The sequence below is a fragment of the Corvus moneduloides genome, chromosome 1, assembly GCF_009650955.1.
Source record: "Corvus moneduloides isolate bCorMon1 chromosome 1, bCorMon1.pri, whole genome shotgun sequence".
In the NCBI taxonomy this organism is placed as follows: Eukaryota; Metazoa; Chordata; class Aves; order Passeriformes; family Corvidae; genus Corvus; species Corvus moneduloides.
Window position 1 is genome coordinate 90,752,846 of NC_045476.1, and position 20,278 is coordinate 90,773,123.

Here is a 20,278-nt window from a genome sequence, read left to right on the forward strand (position 1 = left end):
TCTTTCCTGACCTCACACACAGACATGCATATCATCAGTATGCACTGCACAAGGGCCATTCATAATTTCTTTTTATTCTCAGGCAACAATCCGTCAATAGAAAAGGATTATGAAGAAAGCAAATGGTTGGAGAATCCTTGATTGATATGAAACCAAAAGGCTACTCTGCCATAGACAGCTCTAAGCTAAAACTTTTGCAGTAGCATAACCCTGGGAACTGTGACCAGCTTTAGACAGGCACTATCAGTTAAGGTTCTGAGGCATTCTCTGGTATTTTTCTTCATACAGCTTCCCGATCTCCAAGATGTTTCTTTTCAGGCTTTTCTTCTAAGGCTACTTCCAAAATCCTCCTTATGTGGCACATCTGCTTTCCACACTTCAAGCCCCAATCAAAACAGTGCAAATGCATACAAGCAGCCACCTAATTGATGGCTCTGTCATGTCTTTCAGTTGAAGAATTCAGGTCATAACTTTAGTTTAGTCCAGGTATTATTAAATTTATAACCAGACTTCACTGGCAGCAGTCAGCAAGTAGGCAGCTTCTTGTCCTTGAAAGCACAGAAGTTGACACATTTACTTCTCCACACATATACACCGAGTGATCAGTTGGCTGTTAGCTCACAATTTAGGCTTTTCTTTTACCCACAAGTGATGAAGAGCTCACATTGCCTGAAGGTGTGCTGTATTCCAATGCTACTCTGACTATTGCTATGACCGTTCTCAAGAGGCTGTTCCCATGGCTGAACCAGCAGCACAGTACCAGTAAACACATTTCTGTCTTCTTACCCTGCCCCAGTGCACTGGGATGGAGTTACAGGGAAAGTCCAATGCAACACCAGCATTGACATCTCTTGTAAACAGGAATAGATCACAACTGAGCTCTTTCTATGATGCACTCTCTGGGTCCCATCCCTCCATTCAATTTGCAGTCTCTTCCTTCCACATCTCAAGTCCAGGATTTAAGAAGTCTTTTGAAGTTTTGCCTATGAACAGTGTACAAAATAGTCACTAGGGCTGGGATCAAGGGGATAGCTCAGATTTTTATCAGAGAACAAGGGTTCAAGGGAGAATCCTAATGCATTAAATGCAGACCACTAACAAGGATAGATAGTTGAGCAGAACCTGTGGGAAGAATAAAGCAAAATCATCACCTGGACAGAAAGAGGGAAAAGGTGGAGTCTGGGAAAACAGAAGTTTCAAAACCAATGCTGCTGCACTTAATCTTTGTGTCTGCAGAGATTATATATCCCTCTGTCAGCCATGTCTCACTGGCTAACTGACTTGACAGAAAAAATGATTGTTATTATCAGAGCTACTACTGAGTGGTTATTGTTTTCCCTTCCCACCACTTCTCTGCTTTTCTCCAGCACAGATTCATTAAGATTGAGCAAGTACCACAGACCTCTCTGATTGTCACTCCCTAGCCTTGTGTTGCTATTAAAAACACTTCAGTTCCCTTTCTCAGCATTTACAGATTTATACTAGTTCCTTCCAAAGACCCATTTTTTAAAATTTTCAACTAGTCAGTTGCTGACACTTCAGAGTCCTCTCAGAGGGTTAACAGAACTCCACAAAAAAAGACAAGATACATCCAATCTTTGAGGACGCTGAAACCTAGATGAAGATTTTGAAAGGAATTTAGAAACGACAGGAAGCAACTAGAAAAAGAAGAGTTAATGAAAAGTTAAGATATCCCAAGGAATTAGTCAGTCAATCTCCTCTTGAGAATACTACGGGAACCACCTCCAGCTCCTCTGCTTTCTCATTATCGAGAGATCAAATCCACAACTACAAAATCCATGCTCACTACTCCCTTTAGAAACACATCACCATCATTTGAGGGCACCCATCCATCTTCCAAACACATTTTGAAGGTGCTCAGCATGAACAATTTAAAGTAGATGTTCAAAGAATACATCAAAGAATGGGACAATGTCAACTGTCACTTCATCCCTTAAATTTCCTATTAAAAAAAGGTACAGAAGAGTGACTGGTCTCCAAAGTTTATTAAAAATCAAAGAATAGAAAACTTTACATAAAAATATGTCAATTTTAGCTTCCACATAGTTGTCCACACAAAAAATTTAAACATTTTTTTAAACCTGTAGCACATAACCACAGTGATAGCCAGGCCAATTCATTTGGTTCACCATGACTGAAGTGTTACATGATACCACTTTTCAAATGAGTTTTGCTTTAAAATGGATGCTAGTATAAGACACCAATTAAAGCCTCTGAAGGCTCTTTAATGTAGTTATGCTCAATATTGCTAGTGTGTGAAGACTAAGCAGTACAGGCTCATGTAACAGCCCTTAGATATTATTTATGAATCAGCTCACAATTTTTAGAACTTTTTTTATTGTGATGAGTCTGGAGCATTAAGACAAACTTTCTGCAAACAGATATGCACTACTCTGCTTTGGAATGTTGCCCTCTCTCCCCTCAAGGACCTGTTTGTGTTTGACAGATTCAGTAATAACATGAACTACTTCTGCTTCAAAGGCATACAGCATATTAAAAAGCCTCATGCTTGACACCTCATTTCAATATTCAGATACCAGTTTTAAAACCTTCTCTATCTGTACACAGTATAGATGTCCTGTTAACAGGATTCTTCAGCTTTCTTTGCTAGTGGACTTACATAACTTACCTGTAGTTTTCTGTATAGCTTAAGAACTCTCACTTAAAAAAAGGGAAGTCAGAGGGCATGAGATGTGACCTACTCCCAGGACAACTGTGGTGCTTTAAAAACTCAGGGTTAGGCAGGATGTACATTTTTCAAAAAGTTAAAGACAGTGTTTGTCATGGCAATACACACTTGCATAGTATACCTGTATGCATCTGTAAATTAAGTGCCAGCCACTCATACTGTGTACAACACTGGGCTGTGCTCTCCTGCAACACATTAAAAGATACTTCTTGTAATGCTTAGAGCAGCTGAAGTACTTTTTATATATTTGCTCTTAACAGAACTAATGCATACTACTATACAGATTCCTTAATGGAATCAACATATTTCCTTTCTCCACATTCCTTAAGCCGGGTACCTCTGTTTAATAGTGTTGTTTCAACCCCAACATTAACAGGTTACATTACTAAAATGCATCAAAGCATGTAGTTCACAGCTTTTTAATTTCCTATCAGGACTTGAACCAACCTTTTTCCCATTCCTCTCAAAAGGTTTGCTTCTGGTACTATAAATGTTGGATTTGTTGTCTAGTTAAAGAAAATTAAAACTCATTGGTCAGAGCAAGACAACTGATAGAGGCCAGACAATGAGCTAAAAAACACCGGGTCAAAATGCTTTGGAGCTTCATAAATTCTTAAAACTGTAAGCCAAATCGCACTTTCATTGTGAATCAAGAAGCCTCAAATGTTACCAAATGTCATGTTTATAACACTGCTCAGACAACCTGCCAAAACTATGACCCCAACTTAGATAATGCAACCTGGGAAAGGATCTGTAAATTAAAAAACCTCTTCCCCTTAAATATAACTTATGTGATAATATGAAATTAAATTAAAAATTCCAAGTTATTGCACAAATCATACTTCCAATATTTACAGAGAAAAAAAATTGAGCTTTGGAAGAAAAAAAAAAAAAAAAAAAAAAACAACAAACAGGAGAGCAGCAAATTTACTTTTATGAATTCCCAACTTGATCTGCTGCAAAGAAGAAGAAAAAAATAATAATTCCAAGGGGCTGAAGTTTCCTTCACTTCTAAAATAAAAGAAAAGGAACAGATACAGCCACAGCAAAAAAGCTACAGCATTTGTAAATGTCCTTGCAGTTCTATTGTCAGAGCTGCTTCGGCACTGAATGAACCATTGTGGGAAGGCAGAAAACAAACTTCCACATTTAATAAGGCTTCACAGATAAGCACAACTACTTCTTGAAGATGGATTGAACCACCACACAAAGAAACATGCAAAGAAGTCAGCTGCAGATATTTGGCAACACCAATAAAACGATGTGCTGGACGCTGGTCTCCATCCCTCAAGTCGAGTGGCACTCACTCAGTTTGTCTGAGCAGGGAAGGTCATTTTGGCATCTGCCATTATCTGCTCAGACTGATAGGCAAACTGTCTCTGTGTTTTTTCCTTCTCCATATATTACGATTGTACTGGTGGTGTCCTCGGTTACCAACTGGTTGCCTCATACCTCCACTGCTGACAGGGCTGTAGCTGTTGCCTTGGTTATGAGTTCCTTTCATGGAAAACTTCATTCCACTGTGCTGCTAAAAAAAATAAAATAAGGTAAGCATTCATTTAAGCATAAAAACAACAGACAAAACATATATTACCAGTTGTATTTCCTCAACATATAAGTCACTTCCACAAAGCACTGCTTGAAGCAACTGGTCTTTTCATGTTTGTTTAATTGTAGCTGTGCAAGTCGCAAGGCACTAACAACTTACTAAGTGTTTTCTGAAGAAAATGTCCTGCAAATGAAATGGTGTAGATTTCAAAGTATCTTTAAAACCCTCGGATCTCAGTATGAAATATACTCACTGTACAACTTCTTTATAAAACCAGAGAACTTCCACATTAAATACTAATTGTGAGAGATGTGTCTATTTTGGAGTATCTTAGCAAAAGCATGACCAAGTGAGATACTTAAGTCTTTCAGAAACATCATGGACAAATATAAGGGCATGATCACATGAGCTGATGCATGGGGGGTACAAGTCTGCTTTTCCCATAATCTCAAGTCAGTGACAGGCAAACTAAGTATGTCTTGTGAGGAGCTTGTAAATCCTACTGGTGTGATCATCAGATTACACAGCTCCTAGACTGTACCTCATATGCAGACCAAGGCAAAACAATTAAGCGATCAGAAATACAGCATGACACTTTCTTCAAGGGATCTCCAATAACTTGGAACAAAAACTGCCCAGAAGGTTTAGCAGCAGCCTGAGTAAACCTACCACACCATAAGGCACTACAGGCATCACTATCACTATAGATGTATACACTAAGTTGGCATACAGTAAGTTGGTATGTACTTAAAATAGGTACAAGAGTTTCAGAAGATGAAACTGAAAGACTTCCTAAATACTGAGAACATCAATGCAAGCAACATTTCCTGATGTCTGACAGCAATAACTCAACAGATAACTGATTGCCTGTAGCAAAAGCTAATTCTAACCTTAAGTGATTAAACAGGAACACAGAGCTAACATTTGAGACAACTGCTTAGAACACTAAAGTAGCTGCAGGTATTTCATGTTCTGTATTTCCAAACAAGTGTGAAGTAGAAAGAAAGGAGAACACCAAGCCGCCCTTAAAATTGTATGTACAAAAAAACCCAGTTATTGAACGCATAATGCCATAAGCAACATTTTACTGTCAAACTGTAATTGAAGAGACACTGAGCATCCAGAAAGACAAAGTGGTGAAGACTGGTGTTGAGGAACAACCACAGTTAACTGCAGGGTGGCAAAAAACCTTTAAAACTATTTTGGATTTGTACAGTTTCCTACAGCAACCTAATTAACCATCATGGAACTTCTAAACTCTTAAGATAGATGCACTAAGTATTATCGTAAGACTACCAGTGGCAAAATACTTCAAGGACAAACAAGAAGAGGAAATGCAGGTTGAGACTTTTTCATTAAGAGAGACAACTTCCCAAACATAATTTACTGATGTACATTTCATAAATAGCTTCTAGTAGATGTTTTAGGAAGTCAACATGAAACGAAAACAAAAAACCAAAAAAACAAACAAAAAAAAATTAGAATGTTTTAAATTTTTGGCAAATAGTCCTTCAAGCAAACACACCATCTTGTCACATTTTCCTACGAAGTTTTCTAGTCCAGTAAGTATATCTCTGACTCAATTATATATAAACATTTACTTGAAATGACATCAAAACACTAAAAATGACCCTATAATAGTCAAAACACTAAAAGTAGCCAGTCATCACAGTTACCGTCAACTATATACTGAAGAAAGACAGAGGAAAACTTCAGTATTGCTACTGAACAACTAGAACAAAAGTCTGATCAAGCAGCATACAAACTTCCAGGAACCTTATCCATCCACTTCAGCTGAAAATTTGAAAAATCTGGCAATTTCTTCCTCAATATGAGTGAGGATTCACAAAAAAAAACCACTGGGGACAGGATGACAGGTGACCCCAAGACAACACAAGGAGCACAGCAAGTATGACAATTAAGTGCATCTACCTGTATCCTAAAAGATGTCATACCCCTTGTTTGCTCAAAAGGTAAACAAACTTTCAAAGAATGATAAATAACTGAGACAGAACGTGAACTCTAGCTTGTGATGAAGCATTTTGCATTGTTCTTAGGCCATCAAGATAAAGACTGTTGATCTATTGGACCAGGATCTGAATCCATCAGTCTTATGATTCATCAGCTGAGAGAGGTGCTTAAGGAAGTTGACTCAGGGACCACTTCAGTCACAGATGATACCTTTATACTTACTAGTTCTCAACTACATTTTGTTCACTAGTTTGCTTGGTTTTTTGAAACTGTCAGCTTTTAGCATCTTGCATCCTGTGCTATGGCATTTCACAGCTTAAATGAGCATCACATTTAATTTGAGCCTACTACAGGATGATCTATCAGTTCTTGGGAGTATTGTCATTCTGCTCTCTAACTTTTGCATACACTGCTGACAATTACACAGACCTAGATCATATACCTCATCTTGTCAAAGTTAAACAATCATTCTTTCTTCACACAGAAGCAATTCCATGTGTTTGATTACTATTACATCCTTCCCTATTCTGCTTCCATTTGTGTTTTGACTTTCCCCAATGAGGAAAGAAGCAGCAAAATTATACCCACTGTTGGTGTTCTGCAAAAACATCACGATGTCATCTTTACAAGAAACTGCTGGCTCAGGGCCTACCACTCTCTGCAAAGTTTAAATTATTTCTCACCCTCCTGACACATCACCTTGAAGGGTCCTTCTGCACCTCTTCTCAGGCAGACCTTACAGTGCTTCACACTGCCAGCAAACTCCATCAGGCTTCATCCACTGCCTTTTAGACATTAGGCAGCACAAACTCCACCAGGCTTCATCCACTGCCTTTTAGACATTAGGCAGCACAAACTCCTGCAGGGCTATCCTGGTGACCTCCATTTCTTATAAAAACCGAATTTTAGTTCCTCATCTTCCCATTAGTTAACTGTTTAAAAGGGGACACACATGATTCATTTAGCTTCTTTCAGGATCTTCGATAAAAGGAATTTGCTTCATGTGTTTGTAAATCTCAAGAGGCTGTATCAAACAGCTTTCTCTTGTGCACTAACTTCTGGACATTCAGATGCTCAGGAGTCACACAATCACTGAGAGGTGGCATGTCTGTAAGCAGATGATGGCTAGAGAGAGATCAGGTAATCCAAGAAGAAAGCCCTTCGTCTGTGATACGGCAGATAAATCTTCGATTTAGAAGTTTCAATTTCTTTGGATCTATTTCTCTAGATAGAACAATCTCTCCCATCTTACGACTACTTATTCAACAACTGAATGATTCAATTGGTTTGGTTTTTAGCTGTGTTGAAAAATCTGCTAGATGTGGAGGGAAAACTAAAGAATTCACATTTAAGACAAGCCTGGGGGTGGGGGTAAGGTGCAATCCTGCATCACATACCAGGTTAAATAAGTTTCCAGGAGAAAAACAACAACAGAACATGGAAAAAAATATAAACAAATAAACAGAAAACCCCAGAACTTAACAGGAAATAAAAAAACAGGAGGGGAAAAAAAAAAAGAAAGAAAAAGCCCCAGAAAAATCTCAAGAAAAGAAATTTGGTTGCAATAGACATACCAAGTAATTATTTGCTAAGGAAACCAAACTTCTATTCTTAAATACTGGCAAATTTACTATACAAAACTGCTGACATTTAAAGACTGCCATTATTCAAAAAGAAAATTTATAGCCAGAAATCAATCCCCTACAATTTGAAATAACACAAGTAACATAACAGAGCTAAACTCTAAACATAAACAGGCTTCTAAATCATTTTGGTCTTTTGTTGGGTTTTTTTTTTGCCTGATAGCATTTCTGAAGTAAGACGACAAAAAAAAAAAAAAAAAAAAAAAAAAAAGACAGGGAAATGTTGATAATAAAGTATCTGTACTAAGATTCAAAAGAGATTATACATACAGTGCTCCAAAACAATTGGTAAGTACTTACAGAGGTAAACAAAAAGCTTAGAAAAGGCGTAAGACAGTTTTGAAAGATTACATGTTTACTATTTTGTTGTTAAGAGTACAAGATTAAAGGCCATGACTGAATCTAGTCTGCAGTTGATCAGACTTGTAATCAAATTCATATACCTCAAAATCATTTCATGTGAAATATCAGAGTAGTATTCAGAGTTACCTTAATGTACCATTAATATTTTTAGTATCCCTTAAATAACCTAACATGCAGTCTCAAAATATTTCACAAAGTTTGCAGTATTTCCAAATTCTCTATTATAGGCTTGTAGCACTCACTTGCTCACTTTCTGAGCATAATGTCTGTAAATACACTAAAAAAATTTTATCTTCTTGTTCTTTATGAAATAAATTCATTGTTTTGCAGAGAAATAATGGACAATGACCTAACCAACATTTTAGTCACAACTGCATAAGCAATAAGCCAAGTATTAGGCAACCTAGCCTCATTAAATTAGTTAACAGGATTCTACAAGATAACTGCACATGCTACCTGGGTGTACTCTTAACCTGGTAAGATTTCTGTGTGGTTTAGATATCTAAGCTGAAGTAGAGAAAAACCAAAACAAGTTCTTCCAAAAGTTGTTTAGTACTGACAATCTAGGGAAATAAGGCCCAAAGCACTACAAAGACACTTCTCTTTCTGGGACCTACAGGCCACTTTCAGCTACAACTGATTAGATCTTGAGTTCTGAACAGATTTTATAAAATGAGCCCAAACTCTTTACTGCTGTTATTAAAAGGGGAAAACACCATTTATGGAGATAACTATGTGAACAGCAAAGAAAAGAAAAACCAACATGGAGACTAGAAAGAGCTCAAAAGCAAGAAAAATTGTACACAATTCCAACACAAGAGAACTGGAAAAACAAAAGCTGCAAGGGAGCAGATTATATCAATCCTTCATATCTTATTTCACTTCATTACAGGCTACTGGCAGAGCTACCACACAAATGTCAAGGTTCTCTTCACCTTTCACAACAGGCTAGGCAAGACTAGTATGAGCAGCTCCAAGACAAACTAGTATTTGAGAGAGCAGAGGGCCTAGTCCCCAAAATGAGTGACTGACAGTAGAGACTACTGTCAGCATCACAGTAAATACTGAATTATGTTATGGCAAAGAAAGTAGAATGACACATGAAATAAATACCCTTTTTGATCTTGTCACTACCCAGGTTTCAAAACTGAGGGGCAGGAGTCAAAACAATGCTACCAGAAGACAGAACTCATACTTCAACTTTGCTGCTGTTGTGACACAGGCCATGAAATGTATCTGCATACTTGTCACTACAAGGAACAAGAACTTTTTTAGCACAAAGCCGACAATTTCAGACCTTAAAGAGAAATCTTACCTCACTGAGAATTCCCACTTTTTATTTGGAACAGAAAAACTACTACTACAGTAAGAAAACCTCCTTCCAAATGATGAGGAGATACCAATACAGTACATGTGAAAAAGTCTGCAGAGGAAATGAATGTGTGATCATTCAAATCCATCTCAGTTTGTGAATAAAAATCTGATTACAATGACACTGGAAGATAAAGGAGTACTATGCAAACAAAAGGAAGATATGACTCCTACATTTCCGTAAGTCTTTTATTTATGGTGAGTTTGTTTATGTTTCTAAGAAACTACTATTTAGACTTTACTTTGTCTTTCCTGCAACTCAAAAAGTGCTCAGGAAGCAACTGCCAATGTGGCCAATGAGGCTCTCATACAGTCCTATAGACATCTAGACTGTATGTTTATATGGAGACCTCTGGAGACCACTTAAGCCAACATTCTGTTGTAAGCAGAGTCAGATCAGGTTATCCAGAGCCTGGTCAGGCTAAGTCAGTTTCTATAGTTGGAAGGATAACACCACATAAAGACTGCCTGTATAAATACAGGACAACCTAAATGAAAAATCTCTAGTACTGCTTTCAGCTGAACAACCTCTGAAACTCAGATGCAGTTTTTCCTTCTCTTCTTTTCTTAGGAAAGGAAATAGGACAACATGATGTTTTAAGTTCTGCATGTGTTAAAAACCAAACAATGTTCTGTCATACATGGAAGTTGGGAGTCTGACACTGAGAATCAAAACTCTTTCCGAAATATACAACTGTAGCCTCCTTCCTATGACAACACACTGGCTCTGAAAAATTAATCCACCCTAAATGAGAGCATTCTCAATAAAACAAAATAACAAAAATGTCATTTGGTTGAGTGAAGAAACCTTCAGTACCTAAACAGCTTATAAATGCCATTGAACAAATCAGGTCATTTCTAAATTGAAGCTGACATACCGAAAACCATGGAGAATCGCAATATATGAAGGGAGTTCAGCATATTTGTACACTGGCTAGTTGATGACACCTGCCTTCTCAGAAATATTTGGTAAAGTTCTGCACTGACATGAATTAAAATATGTCTTTACAAACTTATCTTTCATCCAAGTGAACTACACTTAACTGTTTACACTCAGAAATATATTTTTGACTCAAGGCCTGACCAATTTTGTTTGCAATGCTGCTAACCTTTCAGCAATTATTTCAGAGATACTAGCAGTATCAGCTGTACTAGTGAGACAAGGCAACACCATTAACAGTTGTTCTGAATAAAAGCCAACTCTGAAGCAAAGTATGTTGACCACATAAGTGCCTGTAACCCCATAAAAGACTGTTTAAAAAAGCAGTATAAAACTGTAAAAAAGCAGTTTATAAGTTTAAATGTTCCACCTTATTTGGCCAAACTCAAAAGAATCTGAAAAAAAAAGAACTTACTCCCACAAGTCCTTTTACAAGTTTTGACTGTAGTATTTCAGCACTGACATTAAGGTTTCATTTCCTGGTTGTCTCCATAGCAACAAACATATTCCCAATCAGACATCACTAATCTTTAGTGGAGGTTTTCTCAGACACACTAGAAGCCAGCCAGTGCAGCAGAGGGACTGGCTTTAGATACTTTGGAATCAAGACACAACCCCTTGGGGAAAAAAGAAAGCACCTTAAATGAAAGAGTTCTTCTGACCTAAGAAAAGGAAGTTTCTTCTGTCTTCATTTTGGTAACCTAGAGAACAGCAATCCAGCATGAATTAAACTTGTCTCAAAGGAATGGGGAATGTAGTCCCCTCCTCTCCTTGGGAAGTTACCAAGCAAGCAATTTCTGCCCCCTCTACTCATCTGGACATACATGTCAACATCTGTTTTTCTGCTTATTTTTAGTGGGCAGCTTCATAAACCGTTCTGCTCCTCCAAGTGAAATTTCAAACTGCTGCCAGCAGAGTAGAAGAATTATTACCTTGGAAAAATGATGGATGATGATGATCCTGAAAAGCACACAGACCTGTGCCAGGAGCTTCATCAGTCCCTGAACTATCTGGAAATTCTTCAATGCAGTACATAAATAGAATTGGTAATCACACCAAACATGTTTCAAAAATGAAAATACCAGGAAGATTTAGCAGCAGCAGCAAACTTGCCTAGAAGGCTATAATTTGTTCAAAATACAGTTAGTGCTCTTGGCACCTCCTGCTTTTTAGAGTTGTACTCAACACCTAGGTACAGCTTTCCAAGCTGAACTGAGGTGGAAAACGTTGCCAGGGAGAAAGCTGAAGACACCATGCAGACAAATGAATCCCTTTCAAAACTTCCTTCTGAATACGAAAGAAGACTTGCTTTTAAGAAAGTCTAGCACAAGTTCAGATTTATCAGGGCAGGAGTCCTCTAAGATGGCAGAATGTGCCTATTAAGAGTTATAAGCTAGCTGGGTCTCAAGTTACATCAACTCAAAAGAAAAGCCTAATCTAGCAAAGTCATGCTCCAGCAAGTTGGAAGTGGAAAGAAGGTATTTACAGTATTTTGGGTAAAATTATTTCATTTCCTACCTCTGACTCAATCATAAACTTTATCAAAAAAGAACACTCCTACTTCACAAAATATAAGCTTTTGGTAAATTCAATGCAAAAAATCCCATTATCCCACTTCTAAACTATAAGTAGCAAGATATTATTCTGATTTAATGTGATTCTCAAAGGCACATCTTTGTTAAGAAAAGCCACAGAAAAATTCCCACTTTTAAACATGTAAGTACTATAAAACTACTAACAGAACAGTTAACAATCACTTAAAAGGACAGCCAAGGAACAGAAAGCCAGAAAAAGTGCTACAAAGCAGTTGTCTTCCAAGATTCAAAATTCCAACAGAGATCCAAAATTCACACAACACACTGCCTCTTCACAATGGTGGCAAACACTCTGAATGCCAACTTGTTTGGTACTAACAACTGCATGCCTCCTAACTAGCTCCAGGGTACTTCTTTAGAAAAGCAGAGCTGTTAGGGAAAGAATCATCTACACTAGGTTTGTATTTTAGATGAACTTTTAACTTAAAATAACTCTCCAGTTTTATTCTAAAAAAACTTCTAAAGTTTCAGACTGTACTGTATTCACTAGGCAGTGAATATTCACTAGCAGACACTAAAATAGAAATACATTATTCTATTAGCTTCTCACTAATACAACATTTTCTGTGCAGGTAAGTGGGTATTGCCTAGGTGGGACTGAGCAGTAGGGAAAGTAAGGAGGGGAAGAATCTGTGTAATCAGTTAGAACATTAAAACCAAAGGCAAGTCAAGGGAAGTGATCATTTCCCCTCTACTCAGCACAGGTGAGGTCACACACGGAGTGCTGGGCCCCATCTGGGCTCCTCAGGAATCGAGATGTGGACAAATGGGACAAAGTCCAGTGAAGGTCCATGAAGATAAGTAAGTGTTGAATCAAATAAAAAAAGGCAAAGTCATTAAGTTGAAAATGTCTTGGCCTAGATTCCCATGAACTCTGCTACAAGGACTTGGAGAAGAAGGAAAACCTTACAAGAACTTGACCAAAACTAAGTTTCAAATGAACCAGCTCACAGTTTTGTTATCATGTGCAACCTACAATCCACAATTTGCATTAAGCCTCATGTGAGGCATGTTTTACTAATAGCTGTAATTATCAAGACTGAGGGAATGTTTTCCTGCAGAAAGATGCACTGAGGTTGTACCAGAATAGATACATTAGCCAAAAAAATTCAGGTCCCAGCACATTTATGCAAACATTTAATTTTTTGGTAAAAATTCTTGTACACTTGTCCATAATTAATTTTCTGTTCTCTACCTTTAAAATGTATTACAGAAAATTACAAGTATAAGAAAATCTGTTCTAATAATTCAAAATCAAGACAACTAAGTAAGCCTAGAAAGGTTAATACTATTCCTTAAAATTCAAAAACTATCTTACACCTCCACCACATATAAGGTGGTGGGAATTAAACAGCCTAAACAAATACCCCACTAGTTGGGCACCAGGATTCTCAAACACAAAGAGTCAGACACCTGACACTCGTTCTTTAACTTACTCCTAGGTGTCGATGCTGTGGAGGGGCTCTTCTACTCTAAACCCTTTCCCACCCTTTGCTCTCCCCGCACCTCCGACACAGCAGGTGAGTACTTTTATGACCACATGAAGCTTAGCACATGCTACATGAAGGTTATCCTCAGAGGCTTTTAGACTGACAGCACAGTGCACATGACCTACACTTGCGATGTGATCGCCTGCTCGTGACAGAGTTGCTGGCTCATACCTGATTACTGGCGGCCATTATCAAGGTTCTCGGAGGCGCAGATTGGGGTTTACCACTTGGCAGGGGCAATGCGGGTGCTAAACTGGCCATAAGCTGAGTCGGTGCTTGAAGACTGAACTGGTAAACATTAGGAGCTGTGCAAGGTGCTGTATCTGATTCCTTTTGGCAGAGAAAAAGGGGAAAAGAAAAGCAACTTTACAGAAAGTACAGTATATTCAGACTATGCACGTGAAAATGCACCCAAATATCAACTCAAGTGAATACTACAAAACATAATGATTTTTTTCAATAGTAAAAAATAAAATAAAATAAAAGCCAGCACTATGTTTATTTTATACATCCAGCAAAAGTTTAACTGAACCTCTATTAAGAAGAAAATGTCAACAGGTCTATGGCAATCACAGGTCAGTTCCAGTCAGCACAAATCTAAAGCCAAAGTTATGTCTCTACCAAATTCAAATTAAAAGATGAGAACTAAGGCTGGGAAAAAACAGAACAAGAACAGCAACACTGTAGGTGATAGAAGGGCAAGAATTTTAGGTGTCAAGACAGATTCGGTCCCTTGAACAGTGTTCTGGATTGTACTTATTTATATGGCAAAGTTGCTCACTGTAATTGCTACATTCTTCTCCCACCCTACCCAGCAACAGCAAAGTTAGGGCTCCACCTGCCAAGAAACAAGTTGATGCTCTGCCAGCCAAGACCAGTATACACACACCAGTCGCACACACCACTGCTCACCGGGAGTTCTGCTCCCCTCGCTTTCCATCTGAAATCCAAGGGAAATTCTCCAGCGAAAGCAAGATGGATACAGGATAACAGAAAAGATACTGCAAATGAAACTGGTATCACTGATTACTACTCTTCCTCCTTCCAGCCCAATCACCAGCAATTTCAGATGCATCCTAAGCAGACATACTGGTGATGCTAAAGTACTGTGTGTCTGGAGCACTTAACAAGGAGGCAAGCACGGATTCAGGGGTTTACAGGAATTACTTAAGTCTGAAAATACCTGACTACATCAGTTCTTAAATGACCAATTATTTTCTAAGTTGAGAAAGGTGGAAAGCAAGCTACAGCCTTTTAGAACAACTTTGAACACAAAAAAATCTTGTAAAACTTATTTTTCAGCCATAACACAATGGCAGAAGTAGCTTTCCCTACATTTTACTGCTGCTTTTTACCACGTTCTTAACTCCAAAGAATTCTGAACTTAAAGACAATGGAAAAACCTATTCTTTATCCCAAACCACTAGTGTTTTTCCCACTCCCAGCCGTCTGGTTCAAAATATAGCAAGAGATGGGGCTTGGCCAATTAGCAGTTTAGAAGTTACCACATTAAAAGGCATTATTGGCTCAGGTCATCACAGATCTTTACTGTTGAAGTAATTACTGAAGTATTCTATTGCTCTGTCTCTAAAGATTAATTGCCTGGAAGCAAAGAATCTTCACTTAAATCACACAAACTTTAAACAGATCTCCAGCACTAGTACTTGCCCTCACGTGGCCTTGTTTTCTAAATTAGATTCTTCAGTTAGAGAATCGGCTGCTCAAGAACAGAAACAAGAAAATATTTCAAAGCTTTTCCTGGGGAAAAAGCCTATATAGGTGAGACGGACAACTGTGAATACTGAGCAGACTAACCAATGAGCTACTACAAAGCAAAACTTGCATCCCAGCTGAATTGAATACTCATAGTAGAAAGAGCCCTCAATAAAACCAGTCTGTTAGAACAACCAGTCTTTTACTGGTCTCTATAAAGTTGTGCTTACTAAAAAATAAGTTCTAGAAAGAAAGGAGCTGTTCTCCTATTAGTTCAACTAGTGATAAAAGTTAGAGTATGCCTTTGTGAAGCAGATAACAGCATCATGAATTCATCAGAGACACATCATACTCGTAAAACAATCTGTGCAGAAAGTTCTTATTTATGGGATCAGATAATTATTCTTTAATAAATATGTTCATCATAGTGGGAAACTACATGTTGTAGCACTGACCAAAAATTAAGCTTAGTTGATGCCTGGATTAGATGGCATTTTTCTCTTTTACCCAAGCCTACAGTATCAACACTGTGGGAACAGGCTAAGGTCTCCACAAAGACTGGATACTTTGGGTCATGGAATTACTAAAAAGCTTATGAGAAGAGGGGGAAATGAACAGACAAGTTCTAAGCATGCTCACCATGTACCCATGTGCTCAACAGGTACCCATGAGCTAGCAGATGGGATGGAAAAAGGGATCTTATTGTCTAGCCAAACCAATGTGCAAATCCACTGCAATGCAGCCTTCGCAAACCTGACCAAAGAACAATTTTAGTGTCTCCATTCAAAGGATCTCCCCTTTCTCTTCTACTTAGATACAATTAGATCCCTGACGGTGAACACACCTAACCCAGATGGGACACTTCTCATTAGTGAGACTTCTAAGGGGCTTTTGAGCAACAAAGAGTTGCTCAAAAGAGGAAGAGTAGTAGATGGAAGAGAAAAGTGTCATATAATTTAACTGAGATTAGATTTCACCACCAATGAAGCTTGTGTTGCTTTATTTTAATTTTGTAATAGGTATGTTCTTCTGCCTCAAGGGTTATTCACTGAAACATCTCATACAAGCAGGTTATTTCTTTCTGCTAAGGCATTCCTGGTTTGCTAATAGGATTACTGCATGGAGTTGATATCATGACTCCTCAAGAGCAACAAAATCTTTCTGTGAAGAGCAGCATTATCCTTCTTAAACTGAAAGATTAAGATCTGATCAGAAAATTGAGCCCAATGTTAACAAATCTGATTTTCCATATGCACTGCCTACACTGAAGGATTAAATCTTTCTTGGTCTTCTGGACCAGATTCTTAAGTGTAACATGCAAACTTGAAGCACTAAAGAAGTTCAGATGACCTACAAGTAAACACATGGGAGGTAACACTCTCGACACATTAAATACGCATCTGGAAGACAAAAGCTCTGACCACTACTAGGGTGAGGGCTACAGAGGTCACATCAAAAAAGATAAATGTTCACTAAAGGGGTTAAGATCCCTCAACTGATTTTAGCAGATAATGTAGGCATAAAGCTACAAGCTGCACTAAGAGCCAAGATAAGTTCCTGATCTCTTGAATAGTACTACTGTGAATGCCTGTCAGAGTACCTCATCCTGCAAGGAAAGTATCTTCTAAAGATATGCTTCTGGAAACCAAGAAAGACTACCACATGCAGGTGTATCCTCCCGGGACATTTCCATTTTAAAACATGCTCTTTAATCAGTTTCAACTTCCTGATTAAGAACTTCGTACCCAGAAGGAAGATTTCTACTTGTCATAGCCCTGATTACCGAGAACTCTAATTTACTTTAATGCTGGAAAAAAACAAAGTATGGAAGATACCTAGAAACTCAAGAGTTACTGATGAACTTCTGCCTAGACACAGTGAAACACTGCAGTCATATGACAGATGAAGAACTGAAGCAATCTTAAAATGCAGACTTCTCTTCCTGACACAGGAGGAGAACAAAATAAAATCCTTTATTCTTCTGCAGAATGCATTTCCCATCATAAAAAGACCCAGGACCTCATCACCAAGAGAGTATTTACTTGTCAAAAACTCATTACTAACTAGGTCAGGCCATAAGAGGTTATTTCAATTCCATTAGTAACTCAAGGCTTAAGATACCTGGTAAACTTTTTAGTTAACAATAGCTACCATTTCAGAGCTTTCCATTTCCAAGACAGTATGCTTTCTTAAAAGCTGAAGTCACCTAAGACTAATTCATGACCCCAGTTTGTTTAAGTCTGGCTCAATGCTAAAGGAGTCTAACTATCCTAAAGTCAGTATTCAGAAATAAGAACTTAAACAATAGAATGCAAGTCGCCTGATAATGGGATGTATTTGGGTTTTCAGCCCTGTCTCCAAGAATGAACTACAGAAGTCTTGGCAAAAAATCCTTATTGTTTCCACTCTCAAAATCTCTTCCACTAATTAAACAATTTTTTTTTCCTCTTTCCCATAACATTCAGGAGCTGGAAGCTGTGAGAGAACAATGACCAGTACAGTAAAAATCATGTTCCATCTTTGAAAGCAAAGAACTGAAAACTGCTGTTTATAGTTAACACTTTACATTGTACATTTTCAAAGTGTTCCTCTCCTTTCTTATAATTACAGTGATTTAACAGATTACTGCTGCCAGTCTAACTCCTTCTGCCTCTTTTCCCATTCTGGCATTCTCTATTACACCTGCATTAGAATCTGACATTATTATGAGCTAATCCACAGAGGTGAACCACAGAAACAGTAATCCCCTTCTTACTAGTTTTACTTTCTGAATCAGTTCACCACAAGATTAGGTGAACACCAGTGCAGAAATGCTGAAGCAGCTAATGAAAGGAAATTTGGCTAGCAAATACATCCTGTTACTGAATTGGCTTAGTAAAGTGTAAAACCACACTCCTTTGAACGTAAAGCAACACCAGAGAACTTCAGACATGTCATAGTTTGGGGCCATGCGCAGGAGAAGAACTTCAATGCACGCTCTCACTTGAACGGTTTTAGCCCCAGCGTACTTAACTCTGCTTGATAAAACACCGCGCTTCCAAGGTGACTTTATGATCAACCCCCACCCTCAACCCACTTCTTCCACATTGTGTGCCATTTTCCTTCTTGGTAGGTGGAGCCATAACTTCAATTATGGTGTAAATAAAGTAGAATTGAGATGAACAAAATTTCTACTTCTATGGAAGATCACAAGATAATTTGCATCAATACAGTTGCTCCACTTCCACTGGCCAGCCTATAAACAATACAGGTCTTGAGTTGAGGTGAAATTGGTTGGTTTTTCTGCCTTTCATTGCAAAAAGAAATTGGTCATTGTGACTACAGAAGGGGAAAAGTGAAAGAATATAGGACACACAAGCAAACTGAAAAATATGCATCCTCTAAAAGCATTCATGTTTGTTTTACAGAAGGACAACTGAAAACATTATCTAATTAGTATCTACCAGATTAAATACAAGTACAGTACCCCTTCAGTCACAGCTCATTATATCCTGAGAGGTCTGACTGCAAGCTTTTTCCATGTTTTATCAATACTCACTGTATTTCAGATGAGCCATCTTAAATAAAAAAGGCCCCAAGAATGTGTGATTTAAAACTTCCTTTGTTGCCCAATATTTTCATTTCACAGGCTTTCAACTGGTCTGTATTGTTAACAATATAAAAATATTTCCAGTTTAATTTTCAAGTTATGCATTAAATTATAGGACTCATTATGAAAGCTGAACATGCACCATACTAGACTACAAATACTGTATTTAGGTTTTCTTTCATCCTAAAATTACTTAGGTACCTCTCTGGGGTTTTTTTTTCATGGGAGGGAATGTTAAGATATGGCAAGATTACAACTTAAGACTTTGGCACCAGAAACTACTCTGAAGTCGACTCTTTCAAAATTATGTGCTTCTCTCCTTACTTCACTGACCTCACATCAGAAAAATCCCACTTTACTTGCTGAATTACAAATTCCCTCTGCATCCTCTACTGCTTAGAACAACTTATTGAATAAAATTACTTTAGAATTTTGTATTCAAAATTGTGCCTCCTGCAGCTTTGCAGAAATTTACTCTTACTTCAAGTGGATATGGAGAAGAGACTGCTCAAGGAACTGATACAGAAGAACCGAGGAAGAGCACGAGACAGTATAAAACACCACACTGTCAGAGATACAGGTTAAAAACCTCAAAAACAAACATGGGGCCATACAGTGAAAGGAAAATAGGCAAAAGCAGCACTAGAAAAATATGTTCCCTTCTGGTCCACAGGAAGTGTTAGTAATCTGCACAGCAAGAAAAAGAAAAAAGAATGCAGTTTTAAAGGATCTGGGGGCTTACACTCTTAAATGCCCCAAATCAAATGTCAATTAAATGCTTTTCCCCACTAACACCAGGCTGTCCTGCACTTAGGGTTGCCACTGCTTTATTTGCAAACAACCTATCTGCAAGCCAGCACTTACATCTCTCTGAAAACGAAACATTAAGAGGCTTTTTTAAGAGTTTGTCTCTATTTGTTCAGGAAGGGGAGAAGCTTAAGACAAAACTTGCATTATTCTACACAAAGATGATCAACTATTCATACATTTGAACAGTTACTCTGGTTAGGACACAAGAATATTCAGGCATATAGAAAGAAGAGAGAAACGTGTGTAGCTCCTGCTCTCAGGATGAGAATTTTATGTGGCAACCTCCTTTTGCCCCCACTCCTTACACATACAATTTCAACTACAACTCTACAAATTAATCATTCATTAAGATGGATTTAACAAGACTACAAGAGCAGCTGTTACATATTCTGAAGTGTCTGTCTCTCTACTGCAGATAAGCATGCCTTATGCCTGCAAATTTCATCACTTTAAAAAAGCACATTTATCCAGACAAGGTACGTCATACACTCTATTACCTCTCTGTGAATATGGAATCACAATAGTTCCTGCTAA

General features: G+C 37.9%; 1 protein-coding gene across 4 annotated transcripts in view; it reads right to left on the reverse strand.

Moving 5' to 3' along the window:
* Positions 1 to 1,987: 1,987 nt before the first annotated feature.
* The window catches only part of TENT4A (terminal nucleotidyltransferase 4A), a 57,789-nt gene continuing 39,498 nt past the window's right edge, over positions 1,988 to 20,278 (reverse strand). Inside the window, exons 11-12 of one of the 4 annotated variants that reach the window (XM_032118284.1) lie at positions 13,804 to 13,962; positions 1,988 to 4,235 (exon numbers count right to left, since the gene is read on the reverse strand). In XM_032118284.1, the coding sequence (XP_031974175.1) occupies positions 4,059 to 4,235; positions 13,804 to 13,962 (336 nt within the window). In that variant the 3' untranslated portion in view covers positions 1,988 to 4,058. Of the gene's footprint in view, positions 4,239 to 13,803; positions 13,963 to 20,278 lie in introns of all 4 variants that reach the window. The other 3 variants (XM_032118275.1, XM_032118303.1, XM_032118292.1) reach the window with 3 other exon arrangements.